The 22,660-nt window shown below is 32.9% G+C and overlaps 1 protein-coding gene across 6 annotated transcripts in view; it reads right to left on the reverse strand.

Moving 5' to 3' along the window:
- The window catches only part of LOC106461085 (zinc finger protein 572-like), a 37,519-nt gene extending 15,196 nt beyond the window's left edge, over positions 1–22,323 (reverse strand). The window contains exons 1-3 of one of the 6 annotated variants that reach the window (XM_022387946.1): positions 22,041–22,323; positions 19,927–20,324; positions 16,174–16,333 (exon numbers count right to left, since the gene is read on the reverse strand). In XM_022387946.1, coding sequence (XP_022243654.1) covers positions 16,174–16,285 — 112 coding nt within the window. In that variant the 5' untranslated portion in view covers positions 16,286–16,333; positions 19,927–20,324; positions 22,041–22,323. Of the gene's footprint in view, positions 1–885; positions 1,022–13,881; positions 13,964–16,173; positions 16,334–19,926; positions 20,325–21,193; positions 21,330–22,040 lie in introns of those variants that run through there. The other 5 variants (XM_022387945.1, XM_022387948.1, XM_013920875.2 and 2 more) reach the window with 5 other exon arrangements.
- Between the last annotated feature and the right edge of the window lie 337 nt (positions 22,324–22,660).

A 22,660-nucleotide genomic window follows, 5' to 3' on the forward strand; every position in this document is an offset into this window, starting at 1 on the left:
GAGATAGTGGGTAAAACCTGAGTAACCCAATGGTTGGCTGTGAAGCGAGTCCACAGGATTAGCAAATAAGAAAAGTAGCCCCAGAGAATCCAAACTGATCAAGTACAAAGAGAGATAGTCACCAGCAGGTCAAAGACTAATCCTATAGAAAGGGAAATGGCAAAAGGAGGTAGTGGGGTGGGAAAAGAAAATGTGAGAGAGGATGAGGGTACACATGCTAAGGAACATGAGAGTATGCATGGGAATGGTCAAGATGGGAGAATAAAAAAGTGAGAGAAATATTACAGGAAGCAACTTCTTCCCGAGTCTCCTAGAGGAGAGGAACACCTCAAAGATCTTATGGAAAATAACGAGTGGGGTGAGACACAAACCATGTCGGGAGGACTGAGGAAGATGAAAGAAGGAGAAAAGGGTGTCACAAACGAATAGATTTCAACTACACGGAAACCATAGAGCCAATGATGAAACCCTGGCCCAAATATGGAAAAGGCCTAACCAGAGATATCCTAGAAAAACTATCTAGATCCTGGTAGAGGGCCTCAGATGGGAGATAAGAAGAAAACAGACAGTGAAGGTATAGAGTAAGGAGAGTGCAAAGATGGGAAAAGTGAGCCCTGTTAAGGGATACCAGAAACAGTGGGCAAATAAGCAGAAGGGATTCCAGGAACTGAAGATCCCACAAGTCATCAGGGGAGCAACCATATCCATGTTAAAGGAATCATGGAAATGAGTTGAATAAAGCAGGGGAGAGTGGGAATGATGTTGAGACAAGTAGATCTTAGCATGGATACTAAAGTCAGGGGAAAGACTAAATCTACAGCATGAAAACATGGAATAAAGATCATGAAGAAACCCAGGTAAAGAAAGGTAAAGAATAGTACAAACCTGACATGATCAGCAAAGATACATTCCTCAACAGCAAATAACGAGGCCAGAGCAAAACCAGGTAGAGAAGAGTTGGAAAAAAACATCAACTTCATGATTGGGCTTAGGAATGGAGAATATACAGGAAACAGAGGAACTGGAAAAGAAGGCAAAATCTATTAACGTCAAAAATTGGTGGTAACATCTTCCACATACAAAACCTCCAGCAGCCATAGACCAGTCAGAAGCTGTAAGGAGTTTCGAGATATAATGTTGCATGGCATCTCGACTTCTACAAACAACCCTAGTAGATAATTAGTCTTATTCCAGATTACATTTCAGTTTTGCAAACAGAGCTAAAAGCTCAAGAGGATGAGGCTGAAGAAACGTCAATTAACAGGGTTGAAACACAACGTGAAGCGTAACCTTAACACAGCTTGTAGCATATCACTGTTCAGAAATGAAAAAAAAAGGTAAATGTAATCATAAATCTCACAATAGTGAAAAATGAATAATAAACATGCACTGAAGGAAGTAGTCAGAAACAGTAACTACAATAATAGAAAATACTAAATCAAATCAATCACAAAGGCTGTGAAAAATCTTTCAAAATTGAAGAGAAAAATTAGACATTTGATAATGGCAGTACTGAGTTTAAGAATGAAGTCAATATGTCACTTTCAAATGCAAGTGTTTATGGGAATCTACTGCACATGATAGAGGGCTGTTGCCAAAGATTTAGGTGGGAGATAGTTCAAGACTAGAGGCAGGCCCATAAAAATAGCTACTGTGTGTAGAGAGGCACATGGATCATTTCAGAAATGCTCTTTCACATCCAGTGATCTGATAATCAATATGAGGTAAATATCCAAAAGCATGCCTGGAACTTGGGTAAGTCTTTATTAGTTTCAGCTTTGAGAAGATTTGTTCTTCACTAGCAATTGTGAGTGACAATGTCAGAAAATTCTCAGTGCACCGTACACCATGTGGGAACAGAGAGGTGACTTTATTCTCTACTAGCTATTTCACTGCATGAATTGGAATTGTTTGTGGTAGGATGATTACTGAAATGCTGAGTTCATCACAGAATTCTAGTGCACTAATGTCTCTGGATTGAGATTGTTGAGGTGTTACAAAATTCATATATTTGTATTTCTCTTTTTATTTTATGTATAAACTTTAAACAATCATGTTTGTTATGATCACCTTTTCTGAACGTTGCATCATGATAGAAAGAACTTGATTTTCCTATGCAAACATTATTAATTTACTTGCAGATGAATGTGACAAAGTGGTTGAAATTTTATCTTGGGCAGATTGGCAATCAGTAGTGTATTGGTGTGTGATGTTTAAATAAATGGGCACATAAACCTGCAGAATAAATGAGCTGATAGATGTCTAATGAAGAATTAACAAGTTGTGGAAGGGTTTGATCGTGGCTGTCTTGAATGTTGTCAACAGAAGAGAATCAAGTGACATTATAAGCATTCTAAAATTAAAATTATCAGAAAGAAATGATATTAGTTTATGTAAAATTCTTATGACTTTGAATACTTAAGAGTGAGCTTATCAAATGTAGATTTTGTTTATATCATGAAAATGTGTTTTGTTCTTGTTGTGTATTGTAAGTTTTTTAGTATTAACCACTGTGCAATTTTTTGGGGGCTCATTGAATTAGTTTGCAAGATTTGAAACTTAGTAATATGTCATTTTCTTTGAAATTCAAAGTGTGATAATTAGTAGGAACAATGTCAAGGCCCATACAATGTTGTCTGATGTCATGTGCACTCTCAATTTTCAACTTCTGTATATCAAAAAAGGGACTTTGCTGTTTTAATTGCAAAGACTAAATAGTATTCTCAGGAATGGTATACATTTTTTAAACTGTTGCTCCAGGTTTTGAATAGGTTCATCTTTTCCCTCATATTCAGATACAGATTTATTTCTTTTTTTCATCAATCTCCATCCCTTCAGCAACTGCTTCTTCATCAGTGTGTGTCCTTGAAAATCACTCATCAGACCAAGAATTTTCTAGAGAAGATTTAATTTTTTCTATAAGAGGAATTACAGACAATAAAGCTAATTAAGGGTTCTGTAGCGTTTTGGAGAGTCCTAATTCTTGATGTTTTAGCTCATACTTTCATTCTCTGCCTTAAAAATCATTCTTCAATGGAACCTCCGAGTTTCTTTCTTTTCCCTTGTTGTTTTCCATCTCCTGTACTCAGCATCACACAGATGATGTATACTTCAAACATTTTATGATTAAGCACTAATAAACAGAATAATAGTATTTGAAAAAATAACTAAAACACACTACTTTCTATGTCAGTCTGAATTGCACTCAAATAGGAGGAAACTCATCTACATCAGTCACACCTATTTATGTAACAAATGGTAAGTAGTTATAGGCTCATCTCGAATTCAAATGTGCAAGGGAGGAAAGTGCTGTTCTCAAATCTTGAATTTACTTTGTTTCTGTGCTGTTCACTTCACCTGATAGATGCTTCATATGCCTTGAATAATTCTGGACTCTATCTTGCTACAATGATAACAATGCACCAGTTGCACCTCAAGGAACAATAAGTATTTGATGTATTGAAATGTAACATGATTCCTTTCTTCTGCTTTGGCATTACTCTACTGCAAGTGTTGCTGATTGTATATTTCAATGTAATCAATTTTGTCTTCCCTTCAATATTAGTCTATATTTCTTTTATCTAATTTTCTCTTAGATTTGATTCTCCTTTCTTGAAACTCAGATTTTCTGGTTTTCCTACTTCCCTTTTAATACTTTTCTTGACACCCCTACACTTTATTGCCCCAGGAAAATGCCTTCTTTTGCTAAATGCTAAGTTGGGTCTGGTCCATGTTGATTTTAATGATTGTGTTCTTGACATCAATATTGTGTGTGATCTTGGCATATATATATATATATATATATACACACACATTTGCAAGAAAGATCCTTCATATCATTACTGTTCCAATTAGTCAATTAGTTCCTACCTAGAAGATATGATGGTTATTAGTTAATATGTAGCAGAGATGACTTGCCATTACATACATACACACTTTAAAGACACGAAAATGAGAATGCATGTAATATGCATGTACAATATAGTTCACTCATAAGGAGAAATTCAGATGTCTATTAACTCTTTCCAGACCATTGGGGTGTCATTGACATCCAACACCCACTGATTTTTTTCTCTTCTAACAGTGGACATACTCCAAATTCCATGAAACTTACTAAATAGTACCTAATTTCAGTTAAAAATATGAATACAGAAATTGTATGCTCCTGAAGAAGGCATAAAACTGAAACATTAAGCAAATAAAACAAACTGTAAGATTCTCTGAAGTTCATGGTCGTTTTGTTTAATTGTAATAATGTGTACTATACTCCTGTCAGCATTACATGAATTAAAAAAAATCTAAAAATATAATTTGATTTAGTTTTTCTATAATATTCAATGTCATGAAATTTCCAAAAGTTTGTTGTGGCACAGAGTTTGAAAAGGCATTAAAAATACTTAATGTCATCTTATAATTTAAATTTTTATTATTATTGTTGATCATAAAGTTTAATTTTATATATCCAATCAATTTCAACTTCATTTTGTTAACATATTTCTTTGGACACTTTATTTTACTGATCGCAGTAGTCACCACTTTTGGCTATAAATCATAAAAATTACCACAAAAACTAACAAAGATTTATCAATGACCTATGATCTAACTTATCAAAATAGTATCAGGTCAGGTAACAATATTTTTGTTAGCAGTATTCTTAAATTAATTTATTTAATAAATATACTTTCTTTTCAATAAATCATAAACTTTTATTTATGTGTTGTTTGAATATGAAATTTAACAATAATACAGATTCCAGTCACAGTTGTGTCATTGGAATATTTTGCCTACTGCATCTTCAAACAAATAAAACACAAAAAAGTTTTTAGGAATGAAAAGAAGGTCTAAAGAAACAAAAAAAAATTATTAACAAGTCTTCTAAACTTCTCATTACATTTAATTATTCTTCTATGCATGAAATCAAAAACTACTTCTCATGTTACTTTATTGGCATAAATAGTTTATAATTTCCTGTATCAAATGGTAGTTAAACCTTGCATGTCATTGTTTTCTAAGAAGGATTTCATTAGTGGTTTTTCAGATCACATGCTGAGAGATCCTAAGAGGGTGGAAACACAAGCTGTACTAATAAAATCTTTTAAAGAGAAGAAAGATCACGAGAAATGAAACACTAATAATTATACTCTCAGGGAATAAGTTTATTAGAAAATATAAACCTATGTTTTCAGATAACCAGAAAAGTTTTAAGAATATTGATAAGTGCATTGTTTACAGGCAAGTTTCTAGAAGCTGCGCAGAAATGCTAGTTTGAACATTTTTCATAGTGAATTACACTAAATAAATGTTTCAAAATGATAAAATAATTTCATATAAATTCTGAATTAAAAATTGTTGTAATACAGTTATTTTTACTTAAGTCCTAACTGGATTAAAACAAGCAGAAGTTTCATGTTTTTTGTAATTTGTAATTGAAATAACCAAAGTTTAGAAATTTCCGAGATACTTTGCATATTTAGGGAGTAAAAACTAATTATTCAATTAGTATCAACCAAAATGCTTAAATTAACCCTATGCATACATGCTTGGTCAATTTGACTGACCTTGTAACCATCAAACTGTGAAACTATACATACTATACATTTGAATGTACTAAGTGTATCTTCATAAAATTTGGAAAGCTTATAGTAAACATTACAAGTCTGTTGTACACAAAACAATCAGTTGTTTCACTAAATAGTTTTTACTAAAGATTAGTCGTTCTAGAGGCCATGTGTATGAGATATGAAAAAAGTATTTTTATTCTTAACACTTAAATTACCTTTTATTGAGATTGACTTAATAATTCAACATTCATAAATACACAAAATTTTTTTTTCAGTAAAGCTTTTTACTTGATTTCTTACATTCTCTACCTTAATACTAACTTTAACAAAATCATCAATGTACAATGAAATGGAAAGTTGAAAAATATGAAATAAAACCAAAATCTTTCTTTTCTAGAATGACTGCAGATTGTAACAGACAGTTACAATTACTTATTCTAACAGCCTCAGCTTCTAACCTTTTCACACAAGATTTTTTTTCAACTTATAATTTTATTATCTTACTTTGAACCCTCTTGAATGAAAAGTAATAAATCACAGTGGAAGGGCTTCAAGTAAACAATAGAGCAGATTACAGTATGCCAGGCTCATACTGTGAATACTTCCCTAACAATTGATCTCATAAAATTTTTAACATAATATTTTTTTAATTTTAACTTTTGTTATCTAACATAAGTTTCTAATTTTTACATTTCATTTACTTTTGTATATATTACAATAAAAAATTTATGTAAAAACAGGAAGCTGAGCACTTACTTGAGGTGTTAACACCACTTGTACTCAAAGGTCATGATCAGTAACTCTGCTTTTTTTCTTCTCATTCTCACTATGTATCTCAGTGAATAAGGGAAAATTGTGAACTTTATGGTAAAAGCATGAAATTTGGTACACATGTACATCATGCCAAAGAATGCAAAATTAGACATAGTGCCATCCCAGATTTTGCAAAATGGCAGACTTTCACAGTATAATACATCATATTTCAGAAACTACAAGGCCTAAAACCTTCATTTAGATTCCTACACATAAATGTTCAGGATTATTGTGTTCAGAAAAAGCATTGCTGAGCATGCCAGATCACTGTATCCATCATTTTTAAAGATGGTGGTCTACTATTACCATCTCAAGTTGACATACTGTGTATTATATTTTGTGAACAGAAAAAAATTATGCAGAACAGCAAACACCTTGTAAACACCCCGACAGCAGAAAATTACGAAAAGTCTGTGTGCCTGTTTTGTGAAAATCCTACTAGTCCATCTGAGTCACTGCATGAGGCAATGATGAAAGTGATCGGCAAGAGAATCAAGAGATGTGCAACAGACTTGCTTGATGAGTGGCTCTTAGCAAAGGTTTATTCCGCAGACCTTGTTGTAAGTGAAGTATCATGCAAAATACTTGTTTACCCTCCACAATGCAGCAGCCAGAGCAAAAACATCTGAATAAAGTGACAACACTGAAATACAGTTGGCAGAAACCCATTAAGCAATGGTATTTATGGATCTTGTTGCATTCATTGAAGAAACACAAGTTGACAGAGAAGAGCAAGGCATCTCGCCAATGTTTAAGCCACCAGATCTTGTTCAGCTCTACAATGACAGGCTTAAACAACTTGATGTGACTTATCCATCAGTGCACTCAACAAAGCTGAAGAACTGTATTTTGGCTATTTTGCCAGAGCTGAAGACCTTTAAAGAAGGATGTGATGTTTTCTAGATGTCCAATGAAGCAATTGGTAAGGCTGTTGGGACAACATTAAAAAATGATGTGAATGAAGATGCATTAATGCTTGCTGGAGCAGCAAGGATTATACATAAAGAAATAACAAATAGAACAACACACTTCAGTGGCACCTTTTCTGAAAATTTTGAAATGGAAGTTACCCCTCCATCCTTGAGGACTCTTGTTACCATGTTGCTATATGGTCCTAAGTTCACAGGACAGTCAGTTGTAACAATCACAAGCCTGGCATATGTCAGCTTATAATTTTTGAAAGAACTGTAACTCACAGTTGAGAGCAAACACAAACATTGTGATACAACAAGCTGCATGAGCTTCTCCTTCCAGTATATCCGAGAATCCCCCTTCACAACAAGACACAGAAACTAGCTGATACACTTTTCAACTTGGACTTATCAGTGTCACATGAAAGAGTTCTCCAAATTTCCACTGATGTAGGTGCTAAGATTTGCAAGTACTATGAAAGGTTAAACACTGTGTACCCACCACAGCTGAAAAAAAAAAAGGATTCACTAAATCTGCAGTGAATAATGTCAATCACCATACAAGTACCACATAGGCAAAAAGCTCATTCTATGGGACAAGTATCTCTGTGATCTAGCACTTCAACAACACAGACCAGATAACTGTGCTTGAGCCAGCCATCATGCTTGAAGAACCTGGTGGTGACAACACCTACCTGCCTGTCTAGGAAAAGCTTGCAAAGGTTGCCCGTGCCCTAGACACAGGTGCAACCAGTGGATCAAAACAAATTATCTTGTCCTGTTCTGAAGATAAATGGTCGAATGAAATCTAATGTTCTTCTAGTGTTTCCAGCTTTCCAGTTGTAATACAAAAATACATTTATATTACAGATATTCGAACCATTTTGATGTGCTAAGCTGACCAAGTGACAGTGTTATTTTGATTATTTATATAAAGCTGCATTGGAAATTGGTTTTCATGTCTTGTTACATTAATATATTTACTCTTTTCAGCAACAAAAACTATGAAATAAAGATAAAACCAAGTTAGTATGTTTTCTGAAATATTAGAAAACTCAATTAGTTTTGTTTTTGTAGTAAACACAAGTACGATTGGTCAAGTGATTTCCAAGTACATCAAAAGTATCCCAGAACATACACTAACCTGGCTTTATTATTGTATCAATGAGGACTATATTTCCTTTTTTGTGTGTCTATCAACTTTGTATTTTCCAGGTGGTTGCAACATGTGTGCAAGGCTGTACAAACAGTATACCATGCTAGTAGTGAAAATATGAAAGATACACCAACTGCAACATCTTGTATATTGTTTTCTTCCAAGATGACACTGCAACAGTAGCCATTGTACACAACTCTGGATGTATCAAAAAAGACACAGAACTTACAAACCCAGGACAGGTACCTGTTGTTGTTGTGGACAAGCCCCTGTTTGTCATTGCAAAGAAAATTCAGCAGAAGTAGCTCTCTGTCTATGGAGAGTCAAAGTTTGTCATCATGTATGGAGGGCTCCATCTAGAGTTAGCTACTCTGAGGACACAAGGGAATTTTCTTGAAAGCAGTAAGTGGATAGCAGCACTAGTGCATGCTGGGATTGTAACAGCTGGCAAAGCAGACTCATACCTAAAAACATCCCACAACACCCACACATGGCATGCCCACCAGGTTACAGTTTGTGCCATGTACCTAGCCTTGAAAGCAGCATACCAAGAGTATGTGAAATCCATGAAACCAGACATTGAGACACAGAGCTGGGAAGACTGGTGCACAGCACAACAGAAAAGTCATCCAATGTTCAAGTTCTGGTTCATTGTGCTTCAACTACAACTCAACATACTTGTGTTTGTGCAATCTATTTGAACTGGAAACTTCCAGCTTTACATTCAGTCGCTGACCAAGCTTGTGCACTGATTTTTTTGCTCTCAAATACTTCAACTGCAAACAGTGGGTACCTGTTCATCTCCATGACATGGTGACACTCTCTTGCATCCTCTTATCTATGCAACATTCTTGAAGGAACATTTTACAGTAAAAAAAAAACAAGTCATGCTTTCTCAAAACTAGCTATAGATGAAGTACATGAACAAAATAATGCTGTGGTGAAGGATGATAGCAGAGCTGTTGGTCTCACCGAGTTCTCAGCCCACTTCAAAGGTGGATGGCCAGTAGACCAGAGCTAGCATGCTTCATCAACAACTTTGAAACAACAGTTGATCATGCACAGAACACACCTGATGTGCACCACCATGAGCAGCTGCCGGGGGTGTAGAAGGTCTTTCTCAAAGATATCAAGTCATTGAAGTCTACTATCAACATTTACAGTAATCCATTCTTTGAAACCAGTAGTGGACTGCTTGTGCTAGACACATGGGACATCACAGATAGTCCGTTGTGGGTAATGTGTATCAGCTCGAGAAGTTGGGTCATGAACAGTACAATACAGTTATGAGGAAACAGCTTGTGGAAAGAACAAGGGCATTAAATTACACCATAAAGAAGAACAATATTTGTTTCTTTAAAACAGCATCAACATGTCAAAAGCTCAGGAACTCGTGTCAGCATTACATTTTAAGTTCATGACAGCAATCTTGAGGAATTTTTCTCTCTTGAAAATCAGCCATGCTGTCCATCACTGTCAGACAGGGGCAAACTCAAGCTTGGCACCAAATCTGACATATTATTTTAGAAGATGTAGTAACAGTGCAAGAGGAGACAAATCAAGATGTTGAGGTCATTATGTTAGATTGGGCAGCCATTGTGTACATGTTGGAGCCTGCATCAGCCAAAATGTTCAGGGAATATGCCAAGGATGTCTGTCTCCCATATGTGAAATCAAAGCTGGACAAACCAAAAAGGGTAGACATCATGTAGGATGACTACAGGTCAATCAGTTTGAAGGAGCAAACACAGAGAAAGAGAGGAAAAGGTGTCTGTCATCCAGTAGAGCCAAAAAAATGCAGTCCTAGAAACTGGGAGGAGTTCTTGAGGATCAACAACAACAAAAGAAAGTTGTTTGCATTTTTGAGCAGAGAAGTTGTCACCATACCAACAGACAAAGAAGTAATTAGCACATTGCATGAGGATGTTGTTTGTTGTCAGCTAAGAAGGCCTAGTCCCTTGTTCACATAAGGAAGCAGACATCCATGTGATGCTCCACGTTTCAGATGCAGCCAAGCAGTATAAGACTTCACTGGATGTGACACTATTTCTTGCTTCACTGGCAGGGATAAGAGAACTGCATGGGACACCTGGAGCATTAATCTTGAAGTCACTGAAGAGTTTTCTGCAATGATGAGACAACAACATCAGTCAGATGTAGATGCCACTATGGGCACACTGGAGAGACTTGTCATTCTGATATACAACAAAACTAGTTCAAAATGTTGTGTAAATGAAGCCAGATTGGACTTGTTTGCATGGAAAGGCTGAGACGTGAATAACATTTCACTGAAACAGAGTGCTCTTTACCAGCACATGAGAAGAACTGCGTATCAGGCTGGACATTGCTGGAACCAGTCCACTGAACCCCTGGTTGAGCTTCCAGGACCATAAGGGTGGGGCTGGATAGGTACTATTGGGGGAAAATGGGAAATTATTTGGAGCAACCTCTATGAGGCAAGCAAAGTGCAAGTGTGGTGACTCTTGTTGATGCAAATGTAAACTGAAAAACAACACAAAACTGTTATATGAAAAAACTGCTTTCAGTTGCATAGGTTTACATCAACAACCTGTATAAAAGCATGAAAGCTAGATTATCCATTAATTTTTTGTTTATTTGCCATATTGTCAAATTTATTAATTAAAATTCATCTAGAGTATTAAACATGATATGCATGTTTTTTATGATTACATTTTCTACAATAATATAAATGCTTATAAATATATTTTGTAATTATAATCATAAGCTTCGTAGGATACCTGTATTAGTCCAGTAGATAGGGGGAAAGTTGTTCACTTTGTTGTAAAAGTATGAAACTTGGTACACATGTACACCATGTCAAAGAATGTAAATTTAGATATTGAGCTGTTTGTACTCTTTTCTAAAATATCACCTTTAGACAGTTATACAAGGACACCATCTCTACCAATGATGGAAACAATGGTCTGGCACACTCAACAATACTTATTATTAACTCAATGACTCCAAAAACTTATGTGTATATACCTAAAGGAAGGTTCTAGGCCTCTTAATTTCTGAGATATAATGTATTATTTTGATAAATCTGCCACTTTGAAAGATGGTCGCCACAGACAAAATCTGGGATGGCACTATATCTAAATTTACATTCTTTGGCATGATGCACATGTATAACAAGTTTTATGCTTTTACCATAAAGTACATGATTCTGTCCATTTTGTGCACTGATCCTCTGGACTACTGCTGATTGCCCAAAAATGTAGTTTTCAAATATGTATTTTAGCACACACAAAATATAAAAGGCACTAGAATAGGTTGTCCCAAAACCAATATAATTTAACTGGCTTTCTACCTAAGCTATAAACAAGTCGAATAATTCCATCACTGCTTGGAGCAACAAGTGTACTCAAAACATGTGAAGCTCTTCTTGTGAACTTTGTTTGCCAAAACTAAACAAACACATAAAAGATTTTTTATATTACAATATGCTCTTTCTATTAATTAGAAATGTCTGTCAGACATGAAGCATGAGTGAATAATTGGTTTGAAATGCATGAAAAGACAAGAGTCGTTTCTCTGGTGGGTTAAACATACTTACAGATATCTTAGCAAATCATAAATGTAGGAGGTTAACATATTACATTCTTTCTTGTCAATATGTATACAGTTTGTGTTTCTAATTGGTTAGGCATATAGAAGTTATATTGTTGAAGTTATGAAAGCTAAATGTGAGAGATGAAAAGCCAGATATATGATAGAAGAGTGAAGATTGAGAATTTTGTTAAATATTTCCTTTTGAAATTAAGAAATTAAAACATAGACAATATTAAAATTTAAATTAGAAACTATACTTTGATGCATAGTTTATTGACATACATTGATAATATGGTTTTTTAATTAAATTTTGAATGAAACTGTAACAAAAGTCATGACATGCACACTTCCAAGATCAGTCAAACATAAAGTCTAGAAAATACTATTGAGCAAAGTCTTGAATTGTTGTAGTGCAACACCCTTATGTCTATTTTCATGTAACAAGTTTTATAAAGGTAATGCTAAAAAACTCACAATTTTCTTAAAAAACAAAAATTATTTTATACACAATTCTAAAAATGAGATTGTTTCCAGTCTCAAAATTACAAGTAACTTACTGTACAGGATAAAAAGCAGTAAAAAAACCTGATGGGACTGGAAAACAATCTCATACACTCTACATGTTTCAATGTATATCACTATATCATCCTTAGGGGTGTAATGTTTTGCAAAAATAACACTTATTTATACAATTACCAGATCACCAATTTACATATTACAGAATTTCCTACCATCTATTGACAGCATTTCCATCAGGTCAATTATTCTTATCCAATAATTTAAATTTACTTTTTTACATTTAATTATCTCAATAGATTCACATATATTCATACTAATTAAATTTCCAGGTTGTGCTAAAATAAAAAATTTTCCTCCATTGAATTATGTGTTTAGTTTTACTAATATGTTTTGCTGAAGGTGAAATAGTAATATTATTGTATTTAACACATCTTTTGTGTTCATTCATCCTGAATTTTAAATTTCTTCTAGAAAGTCTTATATAAACTTTTTTTACATTCACATAATATTTTATTTTTAACAAATATTTCCATTAAATCAATTGTATCTTCAGTTGTATTAAGAGTTTGGCTAACTTTATTTATCGGTTTGTATATCAGAAAAATATTTTTTGTTATTTAAATTTTTTCATTATTTGACAAGATAAGCCAGGTATAAATGACAGTACCAAACAATCTTTTTTACTTATTTCAGCAAATGGTTTTAACTTAATATTTTTATTCCTGCTAAGGAATGAAAAAAAAAAGGATAATGCTGTTAATACCACATTATTCTCTTCTGCTCATATTAAACAAATGCAATGGATAAATAACAAAGTGCTTCTATCACCATATTACACTTCTGTTCATATCAAATGAATGTAATGGCCAGAATGGATGGGGCTTCCTTCACCATATGGTACACACAGTGAGTGTGTTTTTTGTAAGTTTCGTGACAGTATGTCAGATCTAAAAGACTGTTTAGTGTAGGTAGTATTATTAAGTAATTTATTTGTGTTTGTAATTCATTGATGTCAAGGCTGTTTAGATTTATAGAAGGCCTAAGTGATAGACATATAAATGAGCGGGAAAAAAAAGAGAGTAATGAAGCAACTGGATATTTTTGAGGGAATTTTACAATTGCTTCAGTATTTTTAGCATTTTAAAAGAGTTTAAGAAAGAAGTTATAACGATTTTCTGAGTTTTCCAAGTGAACATATACATGAAGAAAAGAAATAAAAGATGCCTGTGTTACAAAATAAGGTCAAGAGCTAGGAGAGTACAGCTAGCTGGTTAGGTGGTACCGAGAATCACGAGTTAAGAGTTATAAAAAATGAAGCTACAACAGAGTTGCTGAGAAAAACACTAACCATAAGTTTGACAGTGATAAGTTACCGACACCGAGTTAGTAGTACAATAAAGGATACTAAAAAGTTTATGATAACATCTCAAATCAGCATTTTGATGCGAAATCTGTTACTCTAGATCAATGTAATAGTACAAGTAAAAAGGCAACTGGAGCACTCACCATCACAGTAACCAATTATTTGAGAGTTTTGGTTCTTGTTTTGGATTAGCCCGGGAAGTTGCACAGATTGACCAATAAAGTGTTAGAACTACTTGTGGGTAGTAAAGAATACTATTTGGAAATTTCAAAGAATACAAAGAAAATATGGTTTAAAAACTCATGTCTGGAGCTAAAAATCAATTCTCTCCAGGAAGAATTGAGATTCTCCCCAGAGTTGCTGATAATCCAGAAACTATGAACATGAAAGTGTCCCAGCTGCAATGTTTTACCAGATCAACTATGTTGTAAGCAATGAAACTACTTCTCTCTTAATCAATCAATGTGATTGTAGATGGATTATATAGAATCATATGAATGTAAAGAAAGTAAACTATGTTATGTGCGAGTTATAATCAGTGTTGTTAACCAAACAGTGTTCTTTTATGAAGAGTTAGCAAATGATTAAAGCTTTCCTAAAGTATATTTTATGTTAAGAAGGTATGTACCATAAAATATTTAATTTTAAATTGCCTTTACTCATTATTTTACAGATATAATAGTATGTTAAGCCTGCAATCAAATCAGATAATGCTGCTCATAATGGTATTCATTATTCCTCATTTACTCAGAATGTCTCTAGCATATTGATTAGGCATAAAACATTTGAAAAAATCTGATCAGAAATGAAATGGTGATGAAAATTAGAGAATAAATATCAAAACATTTCACAAAGTCTTGAATCAATATGTCTTCATGTGGTATGTATCCAGGGATTTGTACAAATTTGCTCAATTTGTAAAAATGCAGGAAGAAGCAATGTGTATGCACATGGGCATGGAAATCCTGCTACGATTACGAATCATCACCAGTATTCAAAATAAAAGTTAAAATACATAAATAAATAAAAAAGAATGGAAAATGCAGTGAATTTACAATATAGTTTTATATTTTTTGAATGAAGACATTATTTGACTGATTTAAATTGCAACAAAAATAAATAAAATGATTATCTTTGATTCTAAAAAAAAACAATTTTAAGTTTAAAATAAATACATTTTTCATTATTTAATGCTTCAAATTACATGGAAATAAATAGCTCCTAGATAAACAACATTTCCTTTATCAAACTGTGTTTTCACATTGTGAATGTGTTTAATAAAGAAATGTGAAGTCTCCCTATTTTCAAAAACTTATCCCTGTCTGTACCTGGAAGAAGAAGCAACTTTTCCTTGTTTTGAAATTCTGGCTTCACCTCTAGTAAAGGAAACTGACAATGTCAATAGACAGACATTTTCAAGAAAAGCTAAACAAGGAAAATGAATGATGGCATGCTGTGCTTTGTAGAATTCTGGACTTCGTTTCATATTTAGCATCACAAAATTTAGCCTTTCATGGTTGTTTCCAAATCCAAACATGATATATTTTAGGTCTTACACCAAAGCCCAGTAAATTCTAATACCAACTCTGACTTCAGTCACTGAAAAGGCTTAGTTTACCTTATACAGAGTTTATACGACATTTAAAATATCAATATGAAAATCAAGTTAGACCAAATCAAAATGTTGATGAAAAATTATCCTACTCTTACATTCAATTGATTTTGTTTTTTACTTTTAGGAAGTCTTCACTGATTAAGTTGTTCACACCCTGGCTAAAAAAACTAGAGTCATTATTAAAAGATGGAGAAACCTTTTTGTAAACATTAAAAGTTTCAAAGCCAAAAGCCCTGTTTCATTGATGTTATGTAGAAATATTTCATTTAAGAATTTGAACATCTACACTAATTACCACATTAGTCATTCTTTTCTCTTTTTTTTTGTGCTACATTCTTCAAGGTATTACTGCTATATGCAAAACAAAAATATTCAAATTTGACTAAAGTATGGAGATTTTTGTCACTGAACCATACATTGCCACATCCCAAATTCAAACATCAAGAAAATACTTCTTGATATTACTATTGGGCATTTCTGTATGTTTAGTTACTGAAAATGTTTTTAATCTGTAATAGATAAGAAATGTTCAGTCAATAATAAAAACATTAGTACTTTGGCAATATTAAAAAAAAAAAGTAGTAACAGTTACTAAAATGTTGAGAAAAAATATTACCACAGCAGGAACAGTACATGTTTAAATTATAAAAATATTAACTTACTGTTAGATGATGTTTCTATAGTTTCATCTTCACATTTAACCAATTTGACATCCAACAAATCATTCCACTCCTCATCAGAAGAGAGTTCAACGTCAGTGTTTAATACTTCCATGGTTAAAGCAGTGTATCTCCCTTTGTATTCTTAATTATAACACTTAGCCTACCAAAATATAAGTAAAAAATTAGAACTTGTGTCTTAATTAAGAATTATTACAAACAAAAATTCCAATAACAAAATTTTTAAAACTTCCATGCTATGACATTTTTTACTACCAGGATTTCTTATTACTATAATACAAATTTAATGCTTGAACTTGAAAGTTATTTTCATTTGCCAAGTTTGTACCACTACTTTATATTCTATTTTGCATTTTGTTATTTCTACACCTACACAATTATTTTATTTCTTGAACTAATTTAACATTATGGAAAATCAAACATGAAGCAAAACTTAATAAATAAAGAAACAAATGTAAACACAATTGTTTATTGAATTCAATACAAAATAAACTCCAAATAAACATACACACTACAAAATAAACTTAAAATCATAATTGCAATAAATAAAACCAGAACTGGTACATTTTCAACAGTATCATATTCTACTAATACAGAGTGATGTTTATTTTACCATTTTTCTTAATATACTTTTACATATCTTTTACACACATTAGGTTTATATTTTTTAATTTTTTTGGTTTTATATTTTCTTTTACAACTTACTTAATCACATGCATACTTTTAAAACACATAACTTACATAGTTTTAATTTTATACAACTACATATATGTTCATTTGCTGGGCACAACCAAATGCAAATTAAAAGAGTACAAGTCTCAAATAAACAAAATTAGGTTTCAAAAAATCCAAAATAAGACACTTAATTTACTGTAGACTGAAAATATAACTTATAAAGCAAAATCCACAGTTAACCTACATGAACAATTAAACATATGGTGAAAACAAAAATAGCATGCATAAACATGAATAAAATGAAACAAAATAAAATTAAGGAGGATGAAAATAATATACAATAAACAAGGACCAGGAACAAAAATAGCATGCATAAACATGAATAAAATGAAACAAAATAAAATGAAGGAGGATGAAAATAATATACAATAAACTAGGACCAGGAACATACCCCATCATGCATATAACAAAGCAAACTGTCCACATTTACTTGACACAAACTGTTTTACAAGATACTTTTTGGATAGTTTTCTGAGCTTGCACAGCCCCTTCTTCAAACAGGCATTTTTCTTATTCAATTGCAGACCTAACCTGCCAGTCAATGGTTATTCTGATCTCCATGTCCCTAACACTAATCTATGATTTTCTGGAGAAATGTCTAGCTGTCTGTTCATTACATTACTAGGGATTACGAGTTCTATGATACCCATAGCCTGGGTGGTGTAACTAAAATGGGTTATGCATATTTTTGGTACCAAAGAGCTCTGACAACATGCTCTTCAGTTCTAGTATTTGGTGCATACCTATAATGGACAATGATGGTGATGTTACCTGCTGCTTCTCAGGAGATGGTGAAGCCATGATCAGTACTGCGGCTTGAGACACTAATGCAGAAGTTTAAGGCATAACTGTTGTCAGGGCACAAGTGTCAAGCAGCCCAGAGTGAATACCACCTAGTTTCAGCAGTGTCTCTTACTCAATTCACAATGTCACAATAGAACTGCTGGTCAGCTTCTCCCAGTGTTAGTATCTATCTAAAAGTAATGGAGCTAAATGGGGGAAAGGTTTTACTACAGAAAAGACAAACATGATTCTGACAATACCACACCTGTAACCAGACATAGGTCTAAGAGCAGTAACTCAGAATCCTATATTTCTATGCCAGTGGTTATTCTCATTATTCATTCAAGGGAGTTTAAACTCTACTTCATTCAAGTCTGTAATAACCTATGTACTGTCCATTACATATGTGTGTGGTCCACAATCTAGAGAAGAGATAATATACAGAACTGGGCAAGGAAATACAAACTCTCTTGAATAAACAGTGTGGTTTAAAACATTTGGTGGGATGGCAATTGAGAGTAGAGTAGGTGTGACTACATTTTGTTTGTAAGAACATCAATTAAAATGCAGAATACCTGCATAAAATTATTTTAACATCACCCAAATAAAGAAATATTCAATTTGTAAGTTACTGATGATCAGCGTAACATATTGTTATGACAGCGGAAGTCATGTGATGCTGCTAGCGCATGCGTGACTGAGTTTCTTGAATTATCAGGGAAGCTCGAGTGTGATCGAGACGCCTCTTTGTTAGTATATCAGCCTGGCGAGAAAAGCCAGCAGGATGAATGTAGCATAAAGTGAAGAGTAGTCACAGTGAGTTTCGGGCTAGTGTGTGTGTTTTGCACTCGTCGAGAGTGAAGTTATCGAGATTGTGAATCACTGTGATTTATAGCATGTATTATAAAAGTCGTTAAATTGAAAGTGACAAGAAATGTACTGATTGTGCAATTACTGTGTACTAAAAGTTTGTATCGAGAAAGAATAAACTGGTTTAATCAAGAAAGGACTTGTATCGCTGAAACTCCTGGGAAGGAATTTCTACCGGAAATTAACAAACAAGTAGATACATAACAATATGGACAACGAAGGATTATTCTGCATTAAGAATAACTGAAACACTGTTAACAGGATTCTTAAAATAAAAAACACTTGTATATTCATTGCAATTTTAATATGTTAAACAGAAGGTACTTCTAGTATTTTCAGGTTCAGTAATTTCCAACAAGTAATAAGGTAGGGTTTGTAAGATAACAGAAGGTTCAAGCAAAAAATTTTAAACAGAATTCTCTTGATTTCAAATTAGCTTACTGTAAAGAAAGACAGGACACAATGTAAAATGATATATATTTCATAAAACAAAGAAAATGAGTGTACTCATAAAAGACATTGAAGGTTTAAAGCACTCAGGAGGAGGTGCGTGTGTTTAGAAAAATCTCTTAATATGTTCCAGACAGACAAAATAGAATGTATAGTACTAAAAAATAAATGAGAAGTCTAACCTATCTTAACAACATTCTATTGTTAAAACTACACACACACTTGTCTGCATAAACATGTTGAACAACTTTATACTTTTAAGTGAAATAAAGGGGTTACAAAATACCTAATAAGCCTGAATACCACATACTTGCAATTTGAAAAAACCGGACCTAATTATTTACAAATGACATAAATAGAGCCAAGAAATTTAATCAATTAATATAAATAATTACCTATGAGTCATTACACAGATTAGTGCCACATACACTAATCAATCAAAATTTACACTTAAATCGATTAATCAAAATTAGTGTTTTTGATTATTACTGTTTTCAATTATTCCAACAATCAATTAATTGAATATATGATTAAATCAACTGTCCAAAAAGTAACCAACTAATCAAAATTAGTGTTTAGTTTTTGATTATTCTAACTATCCAAGTAATTGAAATTTTGTTATGTTTGTTGTTAAGCACAAAGCTACATAATGGACTATGTGTGCTCTCCTAAATTTTAGCTTTATAAGTTGTTTTTCTTCTACTTCAGCTTTGGTGAATTGGAGTGGTTTGGGGTTGCAAAGCTACTAAGGCTATCTACCACTGTCACTAATTTTGAGAGCTGTTAACTAAAGGGATAGCAACTATCTGGCAGAATCCACCACCACCAATTTTTTGTTTTGTTTTTTACTTTCGGGATTGCTAACTAGATGGAATGCAATTGGTTGGTAGCACCCACCTCAAACTTTTTCTTTTTTGGGGAGATGGTCTTTTCTTCTTTTTGAATTGCTTAACAGAAGGAAAGCAACCAGCTGGCAAACTGCTGACTAGAGGGAAGATAACTGTCTGGCAGCACCCATCTCCAACTTTGTTTTCTTTTTTTAGGGGAGGGGGGGATCTTTTTTCCTTTTTGGACTGCTGACTAGACAAAATTCAGCTGGCTGGCAGTACCTGCTGATATCTTTGTTTTTTTACTTTTTAAACTGCTTGTTACAGAGAAGACATTTTACAACCACCTCAATTTTCTTTTTTTAAAGAGGGAGGGCAGGAATCTAGTTTTCTTTCTTGAACAGCACCTGCTAACAACTTTTCAGTTTTCTGTTTGTATGTACCATGATTACAAGAACACTGTACTAACTTCACACAAGAAGTTAGGGAAAAGAGCCAGAAAGAATTATTACAAAATCTACTTGATAATAAAAAACACATTTTAAACCCCTGATGACTTAGAACTTGACACAATTATAAATTACAATCAAATTTCAAGCAATAACCAATATAATACTCCATGGCTAAAGAGGTTACAATTTCTTTGTATATGTCAATGGTTAGATCTCATTCAAATTCTTGGAAAGGATTTTGAAGAGGCCTACAAGCATGATAGTTTTTATCATAACTAATAGTAAGAATGTGCATGGTAATTGTATTAAAATTATCAGCTTTTGTTTTACACAGTATGATTTTCAAATGATACACTTTTCATAATTTTGTTTCAGAAAGAATAAATTCAGAAAATTATTTCAGGCCTTTAATTATATAACAAAAGCTCAGCTTGGTTGGATTTGGTGACTGTTAACCAATGGAAATACCATCTTGATTATGTTTGGTTTACAACACATCATTCAGTTTTATTACAACAAGGATATAACTAAAATACAAAAACAACATATCTCCAAAGAATAATATAATCCGTTTTAAGTCATTACGGAAAATCATAATTGAAAACATGAATTTGAATTAACAGCCGTTGATAATTCTGATTAATCATCACATCATGAACAGTTACAGTGATAATAACCTGTGTCAATCTTTTTTTTTGACTATGAAAATAATGTTACAATACTTCTAATAGGGTCTGAGCTAGTATTCTGCATAAACAGATTCAAGAAACAGCTCAACTAAATGACATAATAATTACAAGAATACCAACTCAATGTATAGAGTTATATATTTTGTCTTGTAAACAACAAGTCTCTAAATACATTCTAACATTCTATTTGCTTTACCATTAGTATTAACAACAGAACACTGGATGGGCTTGAGTGTCTTATCCACTACTATGCCAAGATCTTTTTCTTCAGTCACACCATTATAATTGGCTTGTAGAATAAATTGCCTTCAGGTGTGGTAGAAGCTACAACACTGAAGGAGTTTAAGAGGTAATAGAAGGAGCATTCAGGTTTGGATACAAGAAACGTAAAATTAAATGGTTTTCTATTTCTTGACCTATGACTTTAAAAGGCTAAAATTATATTTTACTATTAGGGAAATGTTTGCTTCTTTGCTGTCATTACCACATATAAATAGCAATATATTCTTGTCTTTTGCTTGTAGTATGTTTTCTTTACTTTTTTTTTAAAACAAGGGCAGTCTTTTCTATTTATGCTTGATATACAACCCTGGTACCAAGAATACTCCTGAAAATAAAGGGTGGTTTTAAATTTTATTTTTCTCAAGAGTGGGTTTGTTAGGATAACCTTAAAGGGCCAAATAATTTCTTGTTGTCTGTGCAGGAAAATAGCAGGCGAGTTCCAGTTACATCAAATCTATTTTACAAGTTTAATATAATATAAAGCATTAACTAAGACTTGTGTTAAGTTACACAAAGAGTGACACTGAAAATTTTTGAAGTAATAATATAAGCACGAAATGTGTACTACTAGTAAAATATTATGAAACAATTATTCCATATTTAAGATACTCTTAGTCTTACTGCATAACAGTATAAAGAAAAAGAAATTTTAAAAGCCATCCTCATTTCTTCTATTTTAAGTAGTTATAACTTATAAGTCAGTATAATAATACTTTCATAGTTTTTAAGTTTAACTAAAAGTTATAATTAAGAATACTTACTCCGGTTAACGAATTTCGGCTGTTAAACTTAATGTTATACTTGTAGCAAAAACACATTGCCAAGCGCTCAGTTACGTGAAACCTAATTATTCATTACAACTGCCTAGTACTAATACTCTTAGTATTACTACTAGTAAACATCACCGTTTAAGAGGCATGATTAGAAACTTTGCGAATATTTTCTGCTCGGTAGAAAAATATACTTTTCGACTCTTATACTTTTATAGTGTAATATCGTACTGAAAATATTACGGTGTCGGTGTGCTGTGAAATCTCATCTGGATAGTAGATACGCGCATGCGTGTGATGTAGGCGAGACAACCGTCCAAATTCCATCCGAGTAGCCTTCTAGTCATAAATTGCATGCCTCAAACAATATATTTTACGTAATATTGATGCTATTTTCTTCGTTATTATAGAAAATTAGAATTGTTTATTTCCTTTTGTGAAGGTAATTTTGTTTGTGTATTTATTTTAATTCATAAATACTATTATAATAATACAAGTTTAACATAACAGCAAATGTACAACGTTTCAACAAGGTTTTGTCATCATGACAAATGACCTGATGATGACAAAACCTTGTCGAAACGTTGTACATTTGCTGTTATGTTAAACTT

Source organism: Limulus polyphemus, unplaced genomic scaffold, assembly GCF_000517525.1.
Source record: "Limulus polyphemus unplaced genomic scaffold, Limulus_polyphemus-2.1.2 Scaffold894, whole genome shotgun sequence".
Lineage (NCBI taxonomy): Eukaryota > Metazoa > Arthropoda > Merostomata > Xiphosura > Limulidae > Limulus > Limulus polyphemus.